The sequence below is a fragment of the Budorcas taxicolor genome, chromosome 10 (genome assembly GCF_023091745.1).
Source record: "Budorcas taxicolor isolate Tak-1 chromosome 10, Takin1.1, whole genome shotgun sequence".
Classification (NCBI taxonomy): domain Eukaryota; kingdom Metazoa; phylum Chordata; class Mammalia; order Artiodactyla; family Bovidae; genus Budorcas; species Budorcas taxicolor.
In genome coordinates this window covers 49366582-49392711 of record NC_068919.1, presented here as the reverse complement: position 1 = coordinate 49392711, position 26130 = coordinate 49366582, and the positions used below count along the sequence as shown (strand labels likewise).

Below are 26130 nucleotides of genomic sequence, written 5' to 3'. Positions count from 1 at the left end.
GAAGTCCTTGGCTGCATCATGATTTTGATGCAGGAACAAACTTTAAACTAAAAACACCAGGAAAGTCTTTAGCCCCATAGCACTGAAACACATAATCACCATATGTAAAACAGACAGCTAGTGGGAAGTAGCTATAAAACACAGGGAACTCAACCCAGTGCTCTGTGACAACCTAGAAGGATTGAATGGGGGGAGGGGGAGAGGGCAGTTCAAGAGGGAGGTGTGTTAGTCATTCAGTCGTGTCCAGCTCTTTGTAACTCCATGGACTGTAGCCCACCAGGCCCCTCTGTCGATGGGATTCTCCAGGCAAGAATTCTGGAATCAGTTGCCATTCCCTTCTCCAGGGGATCTTTCCAACTGAGGGACTGAACCTGGTCTCCTGCACTGCAGGCAGATTCTTTATCATCTGAGCCATGAGGGAAGCCAAGAGGGAGGGGATATATGTACACTTGTGGCTGATTCAGGCTGTTGTATGGTAGAAACAGACACAAAATTATAAAGCAAATGTCCTCTAAAAATAAATTTAAAAAGGAAAAACAACTTTAGCACCATCTTTGGCCTTCCCGTAACCTGAATCAAGAAACAAAAAGTACAAAGCCACATTCTGAAATAGTGAAAATGACTTGAACACATAAGCATCAGTTTGGAATTTCAGATGGTCTCTTACTTAGATGTCATCTTACTAAGATGACATGTCCAAGGAAACCAGTAAAGGATACAAAAATGTAGTCATCCATGTATCTCTTCTTTAGATTCTCCACGATAGCATTCTCTGTGATCTTGGAGAGCAAGACCATGTCATCCACACCACTGTGCTTGACATTGTGGCTCTGCCAGTGGTACCGGTAGGCTCCTTTGCTTCCCTGCAAACGGAACACATACAACTATGAGGATGGTTTATTTTTCTCCTGGAGGGAAAAAAAATGATCACTAAGTTCCCAAATATTCCTTATATCAAATAAGAACATGCAAAGCAAACAAATATCTTGCTATCTAGATTCAGATTTCAGCTTTGCCACCTAAATGAAGCGGGGGAAAGTGATCTAAGCTTTTGTGTCACTTAAGCTTTTCTTTTTTAAAAAAAAGGGAAAAATAAGACCCAGTTCACAGAGTTGTTGTAAGGATTAAATAAAACAACATGTAAAGCACCATGCACTATCCAGAGAACGGCACAGTAAATGATCAATAGGCTTGGATAATTCCTTCAAGCTTACTGTTTTGTAGAACTGACTGACAAATAAGCAATGAAATAGAAACATTCCAGACTTGTTTTGCAAATTATATGACAGAACTCAGAAGTAGAAAGAATACATATCCCACAATAGTTACATCATGTGATCATAATTTCTCAAGCCATCTGAATTGCTTTCCATCCATAAACTTATCACTGTTGATGCAATATTAATTTTCCACATTCAAAGATCGGCCTTCCCAGGTAGCTCAGTGGATGAAGAATCTGCCTGCAATGCAGGAGACACAAGAGAGGCAGGTTCGATCCCTGGGTAAGAAAGATCTCCTGAAGAAGGGCATGGCAAACCACTCCAGTATTCTTGCCTGGAGAATCCCATGGTCAGAGGAGCCTGGTGGGCTACAGTCCATAGGGTTGCAAAGAGTCGGACACAACTGAAGTAACTGAGCATACACACACACATTCAAAAGATAAGCTACATTTTGATGACTGATCATACATGGAAATGGACCAGATGGTCTAAACATGAACACAGAATGTTCATGTTATGTCCCATGCTATGGACAGAAGAACCTCATCTGATCCCATGGCCTCCTTGGCTAGGTAGAGCCCTTGTCTGCTTACTGGATTTACAACTTAACACCAGGGGTGGCTCTGAGCACCAGATAGGATTTCCTATCACTTGGCATTTCTGTCATGGGATCCCCATGTGTTGGGCTATATGCCATGCCCTGGGGTTAAGGGCAGATGGTACATCATGGTGGCTGCACTCGGACACTAGATATTCACCAAATTATTCAAAATTTGTGCGTCAGCAACAGTCAATATGTAAACATGTGCAAAATGGGTGTTCCAGGAGTGGGTGGAGAGTCCTTTGCCCCAGGAGAGAGAGAAACCACTTCCTGGAGAAAGTGCCATGAGAAATGAATCTATAATATTTTGAATTTCCCAGACAAGACGAGACAAAGAAGGATGTTCATTATAATCTACACTCACAGGCAATTAAAAAAGCCAATGCATATGAAATAATGACAAATAACACATGACAAGTTATTGGAAGGCTCTTTCTTCCCTTGGAGTTCTCCACACTCTCTACTGGACATGTCACACACTGGACCAGGATGGTGGGCACTGAACTGAACAAGATTGGCTCCTCTCCCTCCTCAGGAATTCACTTTTGGGGGGAAGTTTACTTTTGTGGGAGGGAGTCTGAATAAAGAAGAAAAAAATTTCTGAACGAGGGAGTCTAGAAAGGCCACCTGTCAAATGTCAAAACTAGGATGAGAAAAGGCAATAGGCTCTTTGAGAGAAGGGGGAGGTGGAAGGAAACAAGATAGGTAACATTTTAAATTTCCCTTTAAAAAACTACATAATGTTTTCTCTGCTGGAGATATGGGCCCTTTGATAACAGCAAATTCTAAGAGTTTCTGGGAGAGCAATTATTATAAATCCAGCCAAGGAAGTGGCCATCATGGGAAAAGCATAGCGCCATGGGTTCAAGCTCCAAAAAGGGGTTCGGGAAGGCTTGCCACCCATGCTGCCTTGCAGAGGGAAACCATTACATGATATATTTGACTTTCTCAGAATCATATGCAGCATCAGTTCTACAAAATTACCTCAAACCTCACCACTCTCTTTCCTCTTGTGTCAAAACAAAAAGCACTGGCCACAGGATGACTCACTGGATCTCAGTCGAAGGTCCACAGTCTATTTCCAACCAGATAAAGGTTCCTGGAGACTCCACTGCCCTCCCTCCTTTTCCAGCTTGAATATTCTTTTTGGACACCTGCAAAACTTACTATGCAGAGAAAACTAAGCTCCTGGAGTAACTAACCAGTATGTATGTTTCTTTTCAACACCAACAATTATCCATGTACTTAAAAGATGGCCAAAATGTTGTTTTCTCTCTAAAAATAGAAGCAGAGTTGAACAAAACAGGAGGGCTACTAATAAGTTATAGATGTCTACAAAGGGCAAGAAATGGAGGAGCTCTATGTCACAGTGTATGTGTTTGTACTGATCCACAGAAATGCCTTCTCAATGTGATCCAAGTCCGTCTTGGAGTCCAATCTGTCTTTTCTCTCTCTGTCACTGCAGAGTGATCCATTACTGTCTGTCTCAACTCAAAGGCAGTGTCCTCTTTCTACTGGCAGTTACTCCCCAGTACAACAGAACTCCTTGTACGGAGTTTCAAATATTCCTCCACACAAAAAAAGTTCCCCTGGCTGGTTCTCCAGACTTCTATCTACAAGAGGATAAGGAACCAATAGAATGACTGACAGTTACTATTAGCAAGGCAGTGAGCCATTCGATTCGAGAGCAACACTGAGAGCGAGAGGGAGCAATCGGAGCTTTCGGGGGGAAGGCTGACCTGTCCAGAGTGCCAAGGGCAAGGTCAGAACCCAGGCATGGGGAAATAAAAGCTGGGAGAAGGCTGGGCTAGGCAGTTCTAGCAGAGGGTGAGAACTGGATCAGGGAGCCTGGAAACCAAACAGGGATGCACAGGCTTCCAGTCCAGCCCAGGGAAGCTTTCTGTTTTCCTGTAGGGGACCATACACTTTAATCACACAGTGACTTTCCCAGAGGCCTTCCTTGGAACACAGTCACTGACAGCGAGTAAGTGGGGAACAGAGTGGGAAGTGGTTGTCATCTTACAACCCTGGACAATATCCTTGGAAGCAGAAGCTGAAAGTTGCCATCAGATCACAAACTATGGTCCTCGAATTATGTGGATAAGAATGGCGCTCCTGGGGGCACAGAACCTCAACCCCTTTGCTTCTTTCTCCTGCCCCTGACTGGGAGGGGAAGGGCAGGACAGGCGGCCACACCTGCTGGGGGAGGACCTGAGGGTCGCCCCCATCTGGGTGAGGAGGGACATTTTTCCTCATGGCCAAGGTCCAGGCTACCAGGCCAGCACCTGACTCCACTTCCTTCTCTTCTATGGGCTTTCTGGGTGGGTAACACCTTTTTGTTTCCCAACCAGAAAAGGAAATATTTGAATAAGTAGGGGCACTCAGCAAGGTACTTCATTTCCTAACAGTTCTTGGTGAGTGAAGCACTGTTGTACAAAGGACAGGAATGTGGTTGCTGATGCCCCAGCTAAAAAATGATAATAATGATAATAACAATGATAATGATGATAAAAGGTTACTCCTAACCCTGACAACAATTACAAGTTCTGAAACAGAAGGACTTCCCTGGCAGTCCTGTGGTTAAGTCTCCATACTTCCAAAGTAAGGGGCATGGGTTCGATCCCTGGGGTGGGAACAAGGATTCCACATGCTATACAGTGTGGCCAAGAAGGAAAAAAATATATATATGAACGAGATACTTCCCACTAGGTAAAGATTGAGTGCAGATTTTCTCAGGTCCATAGTTACTTTCTAATTATGAATCAGCTGATTAAAAAGCACGGATTCATATTCAAGTTTTAAAACGTGGGGTTCACCCACATCCACATAATGGCCTGGTTTACTCCTCACATTTAAGAGGTGGCGCCAAGACACAGAAGTACCTCACGTGGAGGAAGAAGCCAGGGCACTGATTTTAAAAGGCGGAGTGCCATGAACTGGTGTGTGTTCAGCAGGGTGGGGACCGGGATGAGCAAAGGTGAGTCAGTGCACAAAGGCAGGTACTGTCCTGAAAGCCAACCTCCACTCCCACAAAGAGGCCCCGGGGCAGCCCTGCCCACAGCGGGGGCGCTGCCACACTCTCACTAGTGTCTCTGAGCACTTTCCTTCTTTGGTTCATCCCGGAGGGAGGAGATGATCATATAATGGGTAACTTTACTTCTTCAAGTGCCCTTAAGATGCTCAGGAAAGGGAGGCTATCAAACATGCTGAGTAAACACAACAGGCTCAGTGCTGGGCAGGGTCTAGGGGAGGGGTGGCCACACACACGCTTGCTCTCCTGTAGGGAGAGTATTTGTTGTTTGTCAGTCACTTGTGACCCCATGTTCTTCACTGTCTCTTGGAGTTTGCTCAAACTCATGTCCATTGAGTCAGTGATGCCATCCAACCATCTCATCCTCTGTCGTCCCCTCCTGCCCTCAATCTTTCCCAGCATTGGGGTCTTTTCCAGTGAGTCAGCTCTTTGCATCAGGTGGCCAAAGTATTAAGAGTTTTAGCTTCAGCAACAGGGCTTTGAATGAATATTTAGGGCTGATTTCCTTTAGGATTGACTGGTTTGACCTCCTTGCAGTTCAAGGGACTCTCAAGAGTCCTCTCTAGCACCACAGTTCAAAAGCATCAATTCTTTGGCACTCAGCCATCTTTATGGTCCAACTCTCACATCCATACACAACTACAGGAAAAAGAATAGCTTTGACTATATGGATCTTTGTCAGCAAAATAATGTCTCTGCTTGTGAATACACTGTCTAGGTTGGTCATAGCTTTTCTACTAAGGAGCAAGTGTCAATTAATTTCATGGCTGCAGTCACTGTCTACAGTGATTTTGCAGCCCAAGAAAATAAAGTCTGTTAATGTTTCAACTGTTTACCCATTTATTTGCCATGAAGTGATGGGACCAGATGCCATGATCTTAGTCTTTTGAATGTAGAGTTTTAAGCCAGCTTTTTCACTCTCAAGAGGCTCTTTAGTTCTTCTTCACTTTCTGCCATAAGGGTGGTGTCATCTGCATATCTGAGGTTATTGATATTTCTCCCAGCAATCTAGATTCCAGCTTGTTCATTCAGCCGGAGGAGTTCCACGTGGTCACGGGAAGGAATCTGTCTGTGCTGACTTGGAAAGTTCTTCAAGACCCACAGATGTGTAAAAATAGCAGTCAGTATGTGAATTAAGTATTGAATGACTGCAGTAAGTATTCAATGACACATTAAAAGACATGTATTGTAATTGTTTTCTTGAAAGATACACAAGGTCCCATCAGGCAGCAGGCCTGGGGAAAAAAGGTGACATTTACTCTTCATTTTAAACTTGGCAGCACAGTGTACTTTTTTACTGCTATTTTGAACCATATGCATGTGTAAGTAAAATTTAAAAATAAACAAGTGCTGGGGACTTCCCTGCTGGTACAGTGGATAAGAATCCACCTGCAATGTAGAGGACAAAGTTTCGATCCCTGGTCAGGGAAGATTCCACATGTCGGGCAGCAACTAAGCCCATGTGCTGCAGCTACTGAGCATGCACGTGCAACTACTACAGCCTGTGTGCGTAGAGCCCGTGCTCCACAACAAGAAAAGCCTCTGCAATCAGAAGCCAGTGCACGCAACTAGAGAGCAGCCCCTGTTCACTGCAGCTAGAGAAATGCCCCCACACAGCAAGAAAGACCAGTGCAACCAAAACTAAGTAAATTAATTAATTAATACAAAATAGAAGTGTTGAATACGATGCCAATGAAATCAAGCATTTTCTGGGGATGGTGATTTCCAAAAAACCTAGGACTAGAATGCCCCCAATGTTATAAGCAAATCACCCCCAAAGAGAGAGAAACCATATTCTTATCATCAACAACGGACAATGGGTAATGCCCTGGCCTGCGGATGAGCTTAACTTGTTTTTTAATGGGATTTTCTGACCCAGTGACTCATAACAGGAACGGCATGGACATCTAATTCTCTGGTAGATGTTCCAATCTTTTTAATTGACAGTCTGGGTATTCTACTTTTTGCAGTTCTGCTGCTTGACTGGAATAAAACACTTCCATTGCAAATGATGGAAAAATCAACCATAAATATTTGTTTGTCTATGTAGCGGGCACAGTCAGCCAGCACTGTGTTTTAACTTCATGAAACGTAGATCACTGCCCGCTCCCCCGCCTCCACACACACATACACTGTTTTGGTGGTATGAAGACAGATGTCTGAAGCAAGTATGTACCAGTGCTGAGCTGCAATGAACAAAGCACAAGGAAGGGGAGTTTCTGGAAGAGCAAGGGCTAGGGGTGAGAACGGGCAGTCAGGAGCCCACAAAACTCCTAATCCCCTCTGTCCTTAACGTAACAGGGACTGATTCTTTCTGAACCCATAAATATATGCCGAAGCTTTATGGTATCTCAATGGATTCTCACAATACCCATAAGACGTGAATATTACAATCATGCCACCACTGTTTTACAAATGGGTAAAGGGAGGCCTGGGATTATAACATACCAAGTTGCCTCTGCTTGGAGAGGCTGAGGATGGGAAAGTCCATGGGAGGTTAGCACACAGAGTAGGAGGCCCAGTGAAAGTAGATGTGTTCATTAGTTTCACTCATGTAAAGGCTGAATATTTGTGCAGCATTTCCACATACATGGCCTCAGTTAATCCCTATGACAAAGGACCAGGGTTGAGACCTGTCATGGGGATTTCTGACTTCCTTTTCTTCACTCTTTCTGCTATACCACAGCTCACTTCCAATACCACTATCAAGGCCAAGTCTGGACACTGGCTCCAGGATCACTAGATCCAGCGGTTTCTAAGCCAGGGTTGGCCAGAGTCACCCTTCCTCACTAGAGCAAACCAAGACACTGAGTGCAGAAGGGGATGCTGTTAATAATAAAGCTGGAACAAGAGGCATCAACTGGGACTGCCTCAGGCTGCATGGTTGCATCTGTGACCAACTTGATCCCAGAAAAATCACAGGCAACTCTCAGAGACCAGCCCTCCCAGCAAAATCCTCAGGGTCTCCCACAAATCACTAAGCCTCTCTGAGGCTCTCAGGGCCTCTCAGCGGTCTGCTCAGGAGAAAAGAGGTTCCTGACACTGCACTGCCCCCAGAGGATAATCACACCAATCTCAAGTCCTTCTTGGGGTAGAGTTGGCTTTACATGATGACATGATCGGGGCATAGACCAGTCTGGCAACAGTGTCTGGGCTAACTGAGTAGGGGAGAGAAAAAAAGGTTTGTAAGGAAAAAAAAAAAGGAGAGAGATGGTAAGGTGCCCAAATTTGGTTTAATTACAATCATCATATTATTAATACAGAATGGTATCTGTGTATGGAAAACAGTTGTTAAAATGATGTGGTTATTTACCTAAGTGTAGTTTCTGTACGGTTTTACTTCTCTACTGAGTACACAATTTATAAAACGTATGAATTGAAGTGAAGTCACTCAGTCGTATCCGACTCTTTGCGACCCCATGGACTGAAGCCCACCAGGCTCCTCTGTCCATGGGATTTTCCAGGCAATAGTCCTGGAGTGGATTGCCATTTCCTTCTCCAGGGGATCTTCCCAACCCAGGGATCGAACCTGGGTCTCCCAAATTGTAGACAGACGCTTTACCGTCTGAGCCACCAGGGAAGATCACATATACACACATATACAGTTCTTTTCAGTGAAAAAATTAGATAAGATGCAAATAAGGGATAAATACTTTGTACAATGAAATGAAATCTATGTATAAATGACACTTTTCCCATCTTCTCTTGTTATTCTGTGTTAGTTTGTTCATCCCAGCTTGCAGCTATAGTAAACTCTTCTTTAAATAACACTGGGCTCCCAGGAAAAGAAACACCCTTTCTTTCACTTACTCTAACTGAAATGTGGCTCCCAAAAGGATCATTTTTTATATCAGTGAACAGTTCAAACCTAACATGGTATAAAGGAACAGTTAACATATTCCATCAATTCTATCAATAAGATGCATTTTTTCATATTCTTACAATGTGACATTAGAATGTGTCCTATAACCAATGCTGTATCACAGATTAACTCTTATAATCAGGAGCATCTTAGGTTTGATAGATTATGGCACAAGACACTTCTGAGAAGCCAGGCCCCATTCTATGCCCTTTACAAATGTGGGGTCACTGTTTAAATCATCAAAGACATTATGAAGCTTTGGTTCTTCTGGAAGCATCGTACCATGTACTAATGTCATGTTAAGAACTGTGTAGAGGTTTTACTGGTGAGGCTGATCAATTGCCCAGTTCTAGAGGGTTTGCTGTGACAATTTTTGTAGCTTTTTCCCCACCCCCATCCCAAACAGGATACGGGTGAGAGTCCTGGATGACAAGCAGCTCATATTAAACTGTCCACATCAGGTCGCAAGTTTGCAAAGCAAGGTAACCTCCTCTTCAGTTTGTAAATGTATGTTAGTCGCTCAGTGGTGTCCAACTCTTTGTGACCCCATGGACAGCAGCCCACCAGGCTCCCCTGTCCATGGAATTTTCCAAGCAAGAATACTGGAGTGGGTAGCCATTTCCTTCTCTATCAGTTTGTAAAAGGCATGTTCAGCTTGGATCTCTTCCAATCTAAAAATCCCTTCAGTATTTTTTTTAAAAAGTGAAAGTGAAAACTTCCCTGATAACTCAGTTGGTAAAGAATCCGTGTGTAATGAAGGAAACCCCAGTTCGATTCCTAGGTCGGGAAGATTCCCTGGAGAAGGGAAAGGCTATCCAGTGTAGTATTCTGGCCTGCAGAATTCCATGGACTGTATAGTCCATGCGGTCGCAAAGAGTCGGACACGACTGAACAACTTCTACTTCACTTTCATTAAGATCACTGAAGCAGGAACCCTGCCTCCCTCACCACTGCCCACAAGTGGTATGTCCACCCAGGGGATTACAATGAGCTCTGGCCTTCATTCATATACACTCTACTCCAGTGTTTCTTAAACTTCATTTTCAACCCCTTTAACAACTTTCCTACATCTGCTGCTGCTGCTAAGTCGCTTCAGTCGTGTCCGACTCTATGCGACCCCATAGACGGCAGCCCACCAGACTCCGCCATCCCTGGGATTCCCCAGGCAAGAACACTGGAGTGGGTTGCCATTTCCTTCTCCAATGCATGAAAGTGAAAACTGCAGGGGGTACCAGTTCCATCCCTGGTTGAAGAACAAAGATCCTGCATGCTGAGTGATGTGGCCAAAAAATAATGAAAATTAAGAAGAAAAGTACACACATAGACACAGGGCCCTTACAGTATACCTTGCTGCTGTGTCCCTCGCATGAGGGTCCCACTGCCATTCTCTACTGAGCTTATTCCCACCAATTTCAAATCTAGCCATAAAGAATTTAAATGACTTCTACTTCCTAGATGTATTTTTCTCTGCTGTGAACAATCTCACATGGCAAGGCCAGATCCCCCTTTTGACAGCAGATGAGAGGCGAGGTTTCATTTTTACAAGTAGAAACTGTTTTGTATTCATGTTCCAAATCCCCTGCATTTTCCATCAGGGGTCCCCAGAACACTCCTCTAGTCCTCTCACCTGGGAAAACAGCCACACATGGGACATTTGATCAGTCCTCTGGAGTAATGGCTTGTCCTGAGGCTGACAAGGAAGTTCTCTCTTGGGCACCTATGATTTACTCTTTCTCTCTTGGGAAGTGCTTCCTGCAAGGATTACCTGCACTGTTCCATCCTTTTCCCCTTCAGTCTCTAGGGTAAACTAGGATAGTGGCTCTCTCCTCTGGGAAAAATACTTTTCTCACACAACAGCTAGTTCTCATTACATACTAGCACGGTTCTAAACATTTCATACATGATCATTTTTTCCCCAAGCATGTATTTTTTAACTGAAGAAAAATTGCTTCACAATATTGTGTTGGCCTCTGCTATAGATCAACATGAGTCAGGCCTACGTATACATATACATGATAATTTACTTAATCCTCACAACCTCATCAGGCAGGAGACTGAAGCACGGAGAAGTTAACTATTAATAACTTGCCCAACCGCAGCAGCTGGGCTTCAAACCCAGGCCAACCAGCTTTCTCTGCACTTAATCATTATACGTACTGCGTCTTGTAATAAGGTAAGTGACTGTTGGAAACGGCAATAATCCTAGTGTCCGTAGTAACTGTTTTATTGAATGTTTACTGCTTGCCACATATCAACTTTTTTTTCCTCCACAGAACAACATGAAGTAGATACTTTTATTATTGGTACACAGGGTACCCTGTGCAAAGCTCAGCACCTGGGAGTCCACAGAGGAAGTAGTCTGGTCATTGGCCTTGAGAGCACATCTACTCCTGGCCATGTTCCCAGCCTGCAGATCAGTGCCTGGCATGTAGGCATGCTCAATCAGTACTAGTTGGGCCAGTGAATTCCAGGCAGCTTTGGTTCATCTCAGAGCTAAACAGTATCTCTGCTGTATAGCACAGGGAACTCTGCTCAATGTTATGTGGCAGCCTGGATGGAAGGGGAGTTTGGAGAGAATGGATACATGCACATGTATGGCTGAGTCCCTTTGCTATCCACCTGAAACTGTTACAACATTGCTTCCCCCACCCCAAACTACAACAATGACAAAGTCTTTGGGGGGTTGGGGTACGGATTCTCCTTCACTCTTTTTTTGAATTTTATCTTTATTTATTTTTTAACACTAAAAACATTTTGTATCGGGGGTATAGCTGATTAACCATGTTGTGATAATTTCAGGTGAACAAAATGGCTATACTCCAATACAAAATAAAATGTTTTAAAAAAATAAAAATTAACCATAATGTAAAAAAAAATAATAAAGAAGTCTCAGCCAAGGAGGACAAATCCAAAAATAAATAAAGAACTAAATATCTCACAGCGGCAGCAGTCAGAGGGGGACAAGGTGGGGGAGAGGGGCTAGGGTGGGGGTCGGCCCCAAGTAAAAAACTTTCTGAAGCTTTCCTAATGCTCCTGGCCCAGAAGATCAAAGGGGAGAGAAGTGAAGTGAAGTGAAGTCGCTCAGTCATGTCCGACCCTTCGCGACACCATGAACTGTAGCCTACCAGGATCCTCCATCCATGGGATTTTCCAGGCAAGAGTACTGGAGTGGGTTGCCAGTTCCTTCTCCAGAAGTTGCCTCTAAAGATAATTCTCTCTTAACTGTCCACTGTCAGCCAGGTAAGGAAAACAGGCTACTTTTGACCACAGGGTGAGGACATTTCAAGCTACAGAATAAATCAAATGGTTGAAACTCCATTATGTGACAAATGCTCATTTTACTTCTGTCTCTGTTTATATTTTAATCAAGCAACCGAAGAGTCACATTGATGTCAGGCTCTGTCTTTTCAGCTGCAGCTCTGCTGGTTTGACAACATGACAAGCATTTATCAGTTCCTTCAGGGACCTACCTGTCATCACTCGTGTTTTCAAGGAGTTAATTACAATGAACACACTTGGGTTCAAGTATAGGCTCTACCTCCGTGACCTTTGGCAAGGTCAGTTTCATGGAATTTAATTCTTCACAATTCAGGTAGTCTATTAAATACACAGGTTAATGTGATTTAGTTTTTGCACCTCTACGATAGGATTTTGTTTTCTTGGTTAATGAATCTATGACCAAAAGTCCTATCAGACAATGTATCCTAATTTTTGGTTTGAAAATGATAGTCCCTGAAGCAATGGTAGCTGTTCAGTAAATTTCTTAAGCTGAATTAAGAAATCAAAGTAATGATGCAGGCAGACCAGCTAGAAATACTGGCATTGACGGCTCTTGTTCATACTATTAATTGAAATGGAAATAAAAACAGGGAGATAATTGAGCAATTCCTGTCACTTAGAAATGAACTATTACTCTGTACTATGAAATAAATTCTAATTCAAACCCTGTTTTGAGGAAAAAGAAAAATATGCAAAGATTTAAAAGACTTCAGTAGAATGGATATTGACCTGATTAAAAACAGTCTTCCAGGACTCACTATCATTCACAGCATCTTTCTGCACTGATTACAAAACATGTATTATTTATGTCATGCAAAATGGCAGAGGTATGACAACACAAGAAAATCAATTCATTTGGTGTTTTTTTTTTTAAAGTATAATTTACTTTTTCTGAAAAATGAACTGTTTGGGCATATATAAATGAGAAAACCCAGGATGAGTGTTTCAGAATGTGGTAGATGGGGGGAAGGGCCTGGAGTGTGATCAAGGGTATCTTGTGGGCGCCAGACAGTTTTTGTCATGAATTAGCCATGGGGGAGACTGAGCCCAGGATAGAAGCCAAGCTCAGGGATGAGAGGTGTCCCCCAAGCACCACAGTCACTAGCCAACAATGAAGAAAGAAATACAGAATTGAGAAATGCCTTCAGCATCTTCTCCAGGTTTTGGCAAGGGCATATCTAGACTCTTTGCCTGATCTGGCCTGACCTGCTGCACAGAGATGTCATGTTCCTCCAGGGGCAAAATGCAGCCATAAAGTGTTGGTGTAGGGTACAAACCAGACAGGCTTCCCTGATGGCTCAGTGGTAAAGAATCTACCTGCAATGCAAGAGACATGGGTTTGACCCCTGGGTTGAGAAGATTCCCTGGAGAAGAAAATGGTAACCCATTCCAGTATTCTTGCCTGGAAAACCCCATGGACAGAGGAGCCTGGTGGACTATAGTCCACGGGGTTGCAAAGAGTCGGACACGACTGAGCAACTTCACTTTCACCCTTCATCTATACATATAGCTGATTCACTCTGATGTACAGCAGAAACAACACTGTAAGGCAACTATATTCCAATAAAAAATTAATTAAAAAACTGGATGGCTTGAGTCACGAACAGATGGCTTACAGGTAAAAAAGTGAAGGGGTTGAAACAAACTACAAATGAAGAGGCATAAGGACGGGGCACAATACCTCTACATTTACATTCTGACCTGAACATTTTATAGCTGGAAGGGGCCTCGCCTATCCATCCACCAGTCCAAAGTTCTTACGTGCAGATAAGGAGGCTGAGGCCAGAGAGGGGGAACATGTCTGCGGTGCTAGTTACTTAGAAGAGAACCAGGGCTAGAATTTGGGCCTTCTGGCTCCCAGTCAGTGGTTGGCTCTCTACCACCAGCCCCTCCCCAGCAAACCTATATGTAGCAAAGGTTTTCATCACCTACAGAAGTTCCAGGAAAAACAATCAAAAGAGTCTAGGTATTTAAATATTTTAAAGCTCTCAACTAATAAACATGATCATTTGTGAACCATGACCTTTGAGCAATCAGACTGCATCAGGCCACTGGTATCCATCCAGATAGTAAATATTTAAAGAGCTTAATTTCTTCTTCGTTTTAATATTAAGGTAAATCTGAATCAAAGTTTTAAAACCTTCTCTCCAGTGAGTTACTTTGCAGGCAAAGGTGCACAGACCTCACACTTTGGGGATCACTTTCCTAGAACCCCTTGCCTTCCACCCAAGATATGGGGGGAAAAAAGTCAAAGCATTGGCTTAAAAAATTGAAACAAGTAGGTAAAGGAGAAAGGCAATCTCCAGAAAATGGGGGGAAATGACCACAGAAATTGGAAAGTTGTAATCTAACTAGAGATCCCTGGAGAATTCCATGGCACTTCTTCCAATAGTAATTTTCTTCTGCCAGAACAACTAAAATTGAAATCAAAACACAAGTTAACCATATCTGACTTGATTATGAGGTCAGGGGGAATCACACCAGCTTAAAATTCACAACTCCGTAGAAAAGTTTCTGTGATCGCTACCCATTGCTCATTGTATTCCATGAAATACACTACAGCATCAAAAAGGCAACCCACCTCATTAAAAAGTGTGATCCACAGTGTTCAGGAGCAGGGAATGAGCATGGCTTTTCTTAACAACCTACTATGTGCTAAACACTGTTAGGTGCTTCATTTCATCTGGTTTCAAAAGAACTGTAGAATTGGGGATGGGGAGTACTATGATCTCTGTGTAAGAGATGAAAAAATTGGCCAGAGACAGTCATGGAGTCCAGATCTGTACTGGTGGGTTTACAAACCCACAGCAGCTTCCATGGAGGCCCTGGAAGTCAAACGAAATGTATTCCCCACTGTGTGAAAGTGTGTCAAGGCAGCTGTTCTCTGATAACAAGATTTCAAAAGTAGCACCTGAAACTGCCTTTTAGGTCCCCCTGGCAAGATAGATGAAGGAACAGAGATCACTACTCTCAACAGCGGCGTTTTAGGCATGGATAGGGTTGACTCCCTGACTTCTCTGGTGGTTCAGATGGTATAAAGAACCTGCTTGCAATGCAGAAGGCCCAGGTTTGATCCCTGGATTGGGAAGATCCCCTGGAGAAGGAAATGGTAACCAACTCCAGTATTCTTGCCTGGAGAAGTCTACAGAGAGAGGAACCCGGCAGGCTTCCTGGGGCTGTAACGTCCACGGGGCTGCCAAGAGTCAGACACGACTGAGTGACTAACATTTTCACTTCACTCTCACAGGACTGATGGCTACAAAGATAACAGGTGTTGTGAGAGGCCAAAGGGTTGGAGCCATCCTGCAACACTGCGCCTCTGCCTTCAAAGGACTTCCTATAGCCAATTTCAAGGCCAGAGCCCCACACCTTCAGTAAGTCTTCAGGCTTCTCGTTCAAAATCCTTTGGGGAGTAGACAGATGAGGCATGGTTTCCTTGTGTGACAAAGGTGCCTCTCAGCATAGTAAGGACACTCAGGTTGAAAATAACCTCACAGAAATCCTCACTCTGACAAAATAGGCAAGATAGACATGAACTGCCAAAATGGCCCCAGCTAGGGATCCGCAGGGGAACCTGCTCCAGAGCTTCTGAAGCCAGGCGGCAGCTGCTCCCAGCCCTGCAAAGTTCTTCCTTGTCGCAGGGATGGGAATGAGGGTTTAAGGGGGCTGGAGCTGACACGTAAGTGATCCCAAAGGAGGAGTAACCAAAATCACTCTGTGCAAGAATTCAGGCAAAGCTAGGCTGGCGGCTCTCTGTTTTAGGTAGAGACGAGTATGCCCACCCGGTTACAGAGAAAACCGTGTGCTCACTTTGGGGCAGGACAGTGAATAGAAAATAGAGGTCAACATCACTGCCTCACAAAGAGGGCTATGCTCAACAACTGCCAGCAAGACCACAAGTGGATTTGCAAAAACATTTGCCTGGTTTCTGGTTGCAGAAGTGGAGAAAGGATTTGTACTATGCTTTGCTCCCAAGTGCACAAAAGTCCCTTTCTACCTGAACCCTGAGACCCAAAAAATGAGGAAATGTAGTGCCAGCAGTTCTAAGGGTCTCGCTGGCTGTGACCCCTTCTCTTCCTGGGAGTTGGGCCAAAAGCACAGTATTACTTACTGATCAAATAACCAATACCCAGAGATACCTGGGAGTGAACACACACAGCAGTGAAGGTTCATTGGAATCAAAAGCAAAATGGAATCACCATTTGCTTGATGGAGGTTGGCTGGGTTGAAGATACAGAAGTATCTTAGCTTTGCACTTAGAAAAAAAAAAATCTCATTTCATTTTTTTTTTAAATTCAGTGCAGCAAGAAGAGTACAAAGGTTAGAAAAGAGAGAAAGAGCTTGCAACCCGGAGAAAGATAAAAGGCAAATGATTTAAATTAAACATACGGGAAACATTAAAGAAGGCATGGACATAAAACAACCCTAGAGATATAAACATACAACAAAGAAAAGTTGTTTGATCAGAGGGCAAGCCGTGTGAATAAATAAAATACCATAAATGCTCTAAAGGAAAAAAAAAAATTAAGAAAGAGAAGAGTTTTCTTTCAACTTCCATTCTAAGAAAACCACAATTCTTTTTCTTGGTACAACTATAGCTCACATGCTTAATATATAAATTCAGCTTTGAAAATACCTCTGTTACATTCTCTAGTTTTTGCTTTTTAAAAACATGTAAGTGAACCAATCATTTTCTATCGCTGGGTAAATTCTGTTTGGTGGGTGGGTTTATTTTGAGTAGCTGTGAATAAAGGCAAGGGTGATTTGATTTTCTGTCATTTAAATTTTTCTCCCTTAAAAAAAATCTACAGGAGTCCAAGGCAAAAGAATCCGTTTTGAAGAGTAGTTTGAGTATTTTTAAACAAACCCACTTTGTGTTTCCTTTGTCTCTATATCAAAAGCCTGTATCACCTTTTCTCAAAGATATTTCCACAGCACTTCCTGGCCAAGTTTGTACACCCCTATGGCATTATTACTATTATTTAAACTTCCATGAAACGCACTTCAACTGGCAGGCATATGCATTGTGAAATTAAAAGTGTATTGTCACAGAAGAAACAAAACTGAAGTTGGACGCAAGGATGGACAACAATGTGCAATGCCACAGATGGCAGCGGGAGCCTAAGACACTGTGTGGTTCCTTTCTATTCTGTTTTGCCCCATTGTGTTCTGAATAGACAGAATCACTGCCCGGCTTCGGGGCCCAGCCACTGAAAGGCCCCATTGTAAGTGATATGCTTTCCAGAGCAGAGTGAAGGTTGCTGTAGTAACCTTCACTGAGAATTTCCTGACCAGGGTGATGAAAATCTCAACTGAACTGTGACAGGATTACAGTTACAAACAAGACTGCAACATGAACAGGGGCCTCTCCCCTAGAAGGGGGTCTTCTCTTATCTGAACATAACCCGCAACCTGCTGCCTAAAGCATATCCACATAGCCAAAGAAGGGACTGAATTTCTAGCAGTCAGAGCTTGAGGAGTCAACTGTACAGTGTCCTCCCAGGGCTGGGCTGGGGGCGGCAGAGGAGGGGAGGCAATGGCAGTTTGCAGATCAAGGTGGGCTACACAGTCCATGAATGCTTTAGCTGCTGTGTTTGCTGGACGGAGAATGCACTTTTCTAGTGCTGAGCAGAGAGGCATGGGTACCCATAGTCCAAATACCACAAAGAAGAAATCTGCACTTGGTTGGGAGAAAACAGTGCAGGATTCAGAGAGAGCCCCCCTTTATATGAAAAAAAAAAAAAAACAATCACCCCCAATTTCCCAGATGGAACACTAAACAAGAATGAAAACCCCAGTGAGCTCTACCGATGGCTCATTATATACCAAGCAACATTCTAAGCTCTTTTACACACACTGCATGTGTGCGTGCTAAGTTGCTTCGTTTGTGTCTGACTCTTTGAGACCCTATGGGCTGTGTAGCCCACCAGGCTCCTCTATCCATGGGATTCTCCAGGCAAGAATACTGGAGTGGGTTGCCATGCTCTCCTCCCGGGGATCTTCCCAACCCAGGGATCAAACCGCGTCTCCTTTGTCTCCTGCATTGGCAGGTGGGTCTTTACCACTAGGACCACCTGGGAAGCCCTTACATGCATTACATCATTTAATTGTCTCAGCAAACTTAAAAGGTCGGCATTATTATTAATCCTCATTTTAAGGATGAAAAAGCACAAAGAAGTTACAGCCTTTGACCCAGATTATACCATGAACAAATATTCTGCTTCCAGAATCCACACTCATAATCCCTTTTTGACTCAGCTTTTTCATATAGGCACTGGGCATTTGGATCTGGAGTTCTGGAGCTCAGGAGCAAGAAATGGGCCAGGAGTCCACCATTGACTACTATGAGTTCTCATCATAGGTCTGTGCAGGATTGAGCAGAACAGGGAGCCAACAAGAGATAAGAAAACAGAGGATGAGAAGCATTTTATCCATTGGTTCATTCATTCATTCCTCCCAATAGTTATGTGCCTACCAGGAGCCAAGCACTGGGGTAGCACCTACAGACCATTCAGACAAAACTCCAGCTTTTATCAAGCTTCCTTTCTCATTAATGAGGCAGAAAACCAACAGATAGAGCGATAGGAAAAACAAGGGGTGGCTGCGGGAAGGCCAGAAGGGCAGGCACTTGGCACTGGAGACAGGAAACAGGCAGTCAAGATGGGACTGCCCATCAGAGGGTGCAGCCCAGGTCACACAGGAAAACTGTCTTCCTTCCAAAGGGAATGAGCCCAGACTACTTTAGTCAGATCCCCATCCAGTAAAAGAAATAACACCGCCTCTTATTTGTAGGTTGCTTTCAGAGTCTCGCTACCTCTCTGCACATCATGCCATGTGAGTTCTAAAGCAGTTCAGCCAGCCAGGCAGGCAGGGAGCAGGAATAATTATCTCCATTTTATAGCCTGGACAGTCTGCAACACTTCCCTGATACTTTAGAGAACCCCAAAGGAGTGGTAGAGACACGAGGAGGACCGAAAAGTAAATTTCAGGTTGGGCTCCCCAGCTTTGGGGACTGCCCCTCTGTTTATCCGTCTAGTATGATAATGGCTATGTCATTTATTGCTGGGTTATTATTAAGCTGGGCTGTGAGTCGTTCTGTGTGCTGGATCTCGCCTACTTAAGAAAGAAAGAGGGGGCAGGAGGAGGGAACAAGAAGCAGAGGCAGAGCCAGGCTGCTTTTAACTGAGAGACAGAGAAAAACAAACAGCTCTTTAAAAACACAATCTCTCAGCATACTTAAAGGTAGCAATTCCAGCCTAAAAGCCTCTCTGCTTGGTAATGCACCACCCTTCAGAAAGGGCAAAATTATCAAGGCGTGGAAGCTCAGGAGATGTCAGGCTGCGGATGAAGGCCATTCCATGCCAACTTCTAAGTAAGACGAGGAATTACAGTCATTCAGCCCACAGCCATTTCCCATTTTAACTGATGTTTCCTGTTTTCTACGCTGGGCATCATAAGAATATTCAGAACCAGATTGGGAGTTCACAGGCCGTCCCTTCACTGGGGTACATTCTTTTCTGTTCACTCATCACATTATGTGCAACATTACAACCCAAAACAGATCTGTTTTCATACTGACCTCAGTCTGCATCCACCATTATTGTGGCTGAGAGAAATCTTGGCTCTTTGGGGCCGTGATGCCAAGAAGAACAATCTCACCTAGCAGTTCCCTGGACTTGTTGCCCTTCTGGACCTGCAGGTTGGTGTCTCAGCAGGAATTGTCCACATGTACCCATACGATTTAGGAGTATGGATGGGGGACAGGCAGGGGCTGGAAGTCGCATTCCAGCCCTTTCAGCTGATTGCTAAACCATCCCAGGGTAAATGAGACAACCGGGCATTTTGTTCAGTTTGGTTTTGATGGTAGGATGACAAAAGTATAGTTTTTAAAAACTCTTTATTTTGAAGTAATCTCAACATTTCAGAAACCATTTTTTAAAAAAGAATTCTTATACTCTATATCAATCTATAACATTTTGCCAATTTGTTTCCTCTCTCTATATATAGTATAGTTTTTTTTTAATCTACACTATTTAAAAATAGATGCATCATGCCCTTTTACTCCTTAACACTTCAGTATGTATTTCTTAATAAGGGAATTTTCTCATATAATTAAACAACTTCCAGGAATGTCACATTAATACAATACTTTTTATCCATGTCAATATCCTAATTTCATCAATTATCCCAATAATGTCCTTTGGCAAGATTTTCTTTTTCCTGGTGCAGGATCACGTATTGTATTTAGTTTTCCTATTTGTTTAGCTTCCTTTAATTTCCAACAGCTTTTCAGCTTTCCTTTGTATTTTATGATGTTGACATTTTAAAGAATTCTTATTTTATAGGATGGCCCTCAGTCTGGGTTTGTGTGATGCTTCCTCATAATTAGATTCAGCTTTTGTGTGTCCCGTGCTCTTGCGTCCTTCTCGGGATATCACGTCTGGATTGACATCATGTTTGTGGGCGGTATTCATTTATATCACTTCATTAAGTACTGTCCCATTTCTCCACTAATTTCTATTTTTCCCTCCTCTGGTAACTACTAAGGGATTTGTGGGGAGATACTGTGCGACTATGTAAATATTCTGTTCCTAATCAAATTGTGACAACCAGCTTTGACAAAATTAAAATTTCAAGCCCAGTTATTTGGCACTCAGAGAGAATGCATTGCTCTCGGAACCTGTGTGTCTCAGACAGACAAGGGCTACCGAGTATCTCTGTGGGTGTCTCAGAGACAGGGTAGCTGGCTTCCTCCCACCTGCTGGGTTCCAGACAGGCTGAGGTGGCTGACTTCCTCCACCTGTGACACCCAGTTCCACCCCCACAAGGTGTGAAATAATGCCTTCCTAGAAGCTGAACTGAAAACCAGAAGTATGAGTCGAGGTGATTCTTCTTGGCCCAGACAGCCCCATGGAAAAATACATACAAAGAAATCAGGCCTGTCCATATGCAAAGCTGCTACATGTGGGACGTGTGTCCCTGGTTCCCGCCATCAAGGTGCCCGTGCGTCTCATCCCCACCCTAATCCTGCCCCATCCTCTCATTAGCTTCAGTGCCACTGAACAAATTACTGTTTAAAAGGTGGAAGTGGGGTCAGTCTTTTTGGACCAGGGAGCTTAAAGCAAGGTGGGGATGAGGGAGTCAAGGGCAAAGAATGTGTGTAAAAAGGATGAAGTCCAACCAGACAGTTCAAAGAGGTGGCCAGCAATTGTTCTTGAGCCACAAAGAGGGCAGACCTTCTTTAGGCCTGACCTCCCATTCCAGACATTCTTGTTCCTATGAGGGAGCCTGCTTCCACCCGAGGCAGCCAACATTTTCTTTTTGCTAAAACTCACTGTGTGGAAATAATTACCCCAGAAGGCTTCCCAGGTGGTGCCCTTGGTAAAGAATCCTCCTGCCAATGCAGGAGACTCAGGAGGCTTGGGTTCGATTCTTGAGTGAGGAAGATCCCTCGGAGTAGGAAATGGCAACCCACTCCAGTATTCTTGCTTTGAAAATTTCGTGGACAAGGGGAGCCTGGTGGGCTATAGCCCACGGGGTCGTAAAGAGTCAGACAGGACTTAGTACACACATGCTCACGATTACCTCAGAGGGCTTTATTATACAAGAGCCACCAGTAGATGGCCACTTCCACAGCTGGAGTGACTGGGACAGAACCTTGGGGAGGAGCCAGAACCGTCTCTACAGCAAATTAGCTTACAAAGGAAGACCAGGGAGCTTATTTGGTGACCAAAGATTCTCCTCATCCTGTCAATATTACACAAGCTCATACCTGAAATGCACATATAGGCTAGTGATTTTTAACAATGACTGCTGAAACACCGCTAGAAAAATAAAAGTTCTACACCTTTCAGGTAAAAAGTTTACATTTAAGAATTTGCTTCTCCTAACTAGAGTAATGAGCTGTAAAGTACTGATAGATCCTTTAAAATTTCTAAAAGATTCATAAACATAAATGAGATTTGGCATCGATAACAGTAATTTCAGAGATGGCATTCTTTAGATAACAACTGCTGTGTAATCTTTTCCTTGAACCTCATCCTACATTTTTTACTTATTCAGTCATTCCCTGACTGAACCATTTTAACTCCATCTATAACAGCTGTGCCAGGTAATGTGTCAAGCCCTGGGGATACATTAATTTTTTTTTTAATATAGAAAGGTTTACAAATTAACTACCTAAGCATGCAGCAGTAGTTCCAGTGTGAAAAATGGACTTTGTTGGCACAACGTTCAATTCTTTCATTGCACAAAAACACAAAATGGGCACGTGACTACCAGAAAAAAAAGTGTGAATACACAGTACACCGAAGTGTGAAATATGACCCCTGGCTGCCAGGTAAGCTGAGAAAGGCATACAAATCATTTATCTTTGTGGACAACTGAATTCTAACCTGATGACCTCATTTCAAGAACTCTGCAATTTCATTTCAGAAACACCAACCCAAGCCTTGTCAAACAACAATCAGCTCTAACCTATTCCATTAAGTGACGTTGACCAGGTTTTTTGTAAAAATTGCTCTCTTTCACCTCAAATATTGCTTAAAAAAACCCCTCAATGCTCAGCTGTAAGACTCAGCAATTTGGTGTGAGGTATGTGATACTGTCTCTTGCCTGGCACGAGGTTTTAAATATCCTAACTGGAATCCCTAAATCTTTCATGTAAGAGCTTTGTCACATTTACTTTGTGGCCACTGAGAAGCTGAACAGGCCTTTGAGCAACTGTTGCCTACAGACCAGTTAGCTGGTTTATAATTTGTCCCCAGGTAAAGCACTAAATTAAATACCTGAGCTTTGGGTCCCCTTGAATGTCTCCTATATAACGGAGGGCAGTTCTTTCCAGCCAGTAGGTCTGGCAAGACCAGTCCTTGGAGGGAGGCTGAGAGTGACTGGGTGTTCCTGTTCTCAGGGCTCTGGCCACTCTGCCCACGCTGAAAGCTGTCCTTTTTCCTATGCCTTTACGGGCAGAAGACTACACCAAAAGTTGAAAGCATCAATGTCTTTACCACCACTCTCACCCACCCATCCTTCCCACCCACCCCTTTCTCTGACTTAATCACAGGAGGAAGTGAATCTACCCCTGATGCTGTCACAGTTTTTGAAATCTGGAAGTGGGTCACATGATGTAAAAGGAAGTTGATGCTGGCTGAAGACAATAAGCTAGCTGGCACATCTAGAAACCCGTGTTGGCTTACTAGCTATAAATCTTCCAGGGTTCTAATTTTAAAAGACATTCCAAAAAAGCTCATCTTGGGTTGGAGGTACGGTTTTCAAGAACTGGGGCAGACTTTTTTTTGAAGTGCTCATAGACCAACTTTAAGGCGATATTCAAATGACAAAATCATAATCATTAAAAGAGTAATAGAAATAAACTTTGAGAGGGCTTATTTTATACCTTCCCCCCGCCCACCCTCTCTTTTCATTTTAGCAGTGACAGCATATAAATCCTTGGGATTTCTTTAAAATTTCTCCTGAGACTTCCTTGGTGGTCCAGTGATTAAGACTCTGCACTTCCAATGCAGGAGTGCAGGTCAGAACCCTGGTCGAGGAATAAGACCCCACATGCCATGGCGCACAACCCTCCTACTTACCCCTCAATATATATGTCCTTAATTAAGGACCTACATCAGTTGATGTACACAACAGTCTAGGAAGCATTCTCTTTGGAGGAAAATGTGGCCTCCAAATTACTATGTATATTGATATTTGAGTACTTAAAAGTAGGTCAGTACCCCATTTGTATTATGGCAACCTGGCAGTCACTAGAGTTTACCTTTTCATTTCTCTGAAATGCCCTTGTTCCTAGGAAATCTTACCACAATTGGCTGCAGTCTTGAAAAGCCACCCTTCATTTGTGATGCACTCATGATCCTCAGAGATTTAACAGGAGCCTGGAAGTGGGGGAAGGCACTTAGGATCCTTAGGCAGTGTTTTCAGGGCTCAAGTTGGAGGCTCTCATTTATAATTGAGAAGATTCTCTTGGATGCTGGAAGGAATAAAGTAAGTAGCAACCACTCTCAGCGCTTGAGCCGACTCTACGGTCACTACGTCCATATTTTGCCATGACCTGGCAGAGAGGGAAAGCCCAGGAGTGGGAGCCTCAAGAATGGACTCAGACTCTTCTTCTGCCATTTTCCGGCTGGGTGGCCTGGGGACTTACTTAAAACTGTCTTGTTCCCACCATCTCAGGGTTGTTAGTGAGGGATCAGTGAGATAGAAGACAGGAAGTCCTTTGTAAACTGGTAGTGCCATATAAATGAGTTACTGTGATAACATCAAGAGAGAATGAGGATACCATTTAATTCATTAATTTCTATTTATGCCCTCACACTATAAATACTTTGCAAAATGTACCTTCCCCCCTCCTCAAACCTATTTCTAAAAAAACACGAAAAACACCTAAAAGAAGGGTAAAATTGTCCACTGCTCGGCAAAGGTAAAACTCCCATTGGAGGGAATGGGGATGGGATCTGGCTCACCCCCCAGGCAGATCCTGGGCAGAATGAGCATCTATGCCGGGAAAGGTTAGAAACGGAACACCTTGAAGTGAACAGAACATCAGCCAATGAAGAGGTCAGTTTGCTAGTGAAATAAGACTTAGTACGTGTCCAGACAACCAAGGCATTTCACTAAACGCCTGGAGAGAACAGTTAACCCCAAATTCAGTTTCTGTATAACTGTCGTCCAGGCGTTGTGTTTGATTCTTTGCGACCCCGTGGACTGTAGGCCACCAGGCTCCTCTGTCCGTTAACAGAGACGTTAATCTGTCACCTTGCAATGGCAGCATGCTATGAAAGGACACTGACAAGAAAAGAGGGACAGGGTAGTGTGTGGGGTAGTGACAGGGGGTGGGAGACGGTGGAAAAGGCCAATGTTTACAAGTGAGGTCACCTTCGCGAAAAGACCGCAGCAATCATGTAAGATCACTCAATCTCGTTTTCCTCATCCATGAAAAGAGCCTCAAAACAAACCAACCAAAATGATGATAGGACCCTTAGTGTGTTCAGTCATTCAGTCATATCCAACGCTCTTGTAACCCTATAGACTGCGCCTCACCAGGCTTCTCTGTCCATGGGATTACCCCAGGCAAGAATACTGGCATGGGTTGTCATTTCCTCCCCCAGGGGATCTTCCCAGCCCAAGGACTGAACACACATCTCCTGCACTGGCAGGTAGATTCTTTACCACTGAGCCATCGGGAATCCCCGAGCCACGGAGAGGGACGTGCAAAACCCAGGACCCATCTCAATGGCTGGGTTGGACTTGCTGTCTCAACATTTTGTTGTTGTTCAGTTGCTCAGCCGTGTCTGACTCTTTGCAATCCCATGGACTGTAGCACGCCAGGCTTCCCTGTCCCTCACCACCTCCCAGAGAGATTGCTCAAACTCATGTCCATTGAGTCAGTGATGCCATCCAACCATCTCTTCCTCTGTCGTCCCCTTTTCCTCCTGCCTTCAATCTTTCCCAGCATCAGGGTATTTTTCCAGTGAGGCGACTCCTTGCATCAGGTGGCCAAAGCATTGGAGCTTCAGCATTAGTCCTTCCAGCGAATATTCAGGGTTGATTCTTTTTTTTTCTTTAGGATTGACTGGTTTGATCTCCTTGTTGTCCAGGGGACTCCCAAGAGTCTTCTTCAGCACCACAGTTCGAAGACATCAGTTCTTTGGCACTTAGCCTTTTTTATTGTTCAGCTCTCACTGATTCTCTGACTCAACTCTGAGTCCTATGTGGTCAGGGAAATCTGTCACTTTTTCTTTGAACTTCCAGAATCTACCAAGCACAGTGCTTAGCACTCCTCAGTTCTTGATTGATCTTATTAAATTTATAATTGACTGATGAGGTGTACAGTGCATTATAAACTGAATACACAAGGTCTATGTATGTAAAGGTATGATATTGAAGGCAAATAAAAGATGTTTGCTAACCCAAAATATAAAGTGATATTGGAAGGTAAGAACACTCTACTTCTGCCCATGAGAGAACGTTTGTGGTAAGAGCACTTATAACTTTAGTCTGTCACCCTAGGCCATCTCTAAAGTGGAGAAAGGAAACACTCTCACCTGTTGTCTGGTGAGACTGGTCCTTAGCATCATTCCAAGCTACCTACCATAGTAACTGATTCTCACATAAAAGAAAA

General features: G+C 43.7%; 1 protein-coding gene across 1 annotated transcript in view; it reads right to left on the bottom strand.

Annotated features, from left to right (window-relative positions):
• MYO1E (myosin IE) overlaps positions 1 to 26130 on the bottom strand; it is a 214186-nt gene that overhangs the window by 120894 nt on the left and 67162 nt on the right. The window contains exon 2 of the mRNA XM_052646372.1: positions 720 to 863. Coding sequence (XP_052502332.1) covers positions 720 to 863 — 144 coding nt within the window. The remainder of the gene's footprint in view (positions 1 to 719; positions 864 to 26130) is intronic.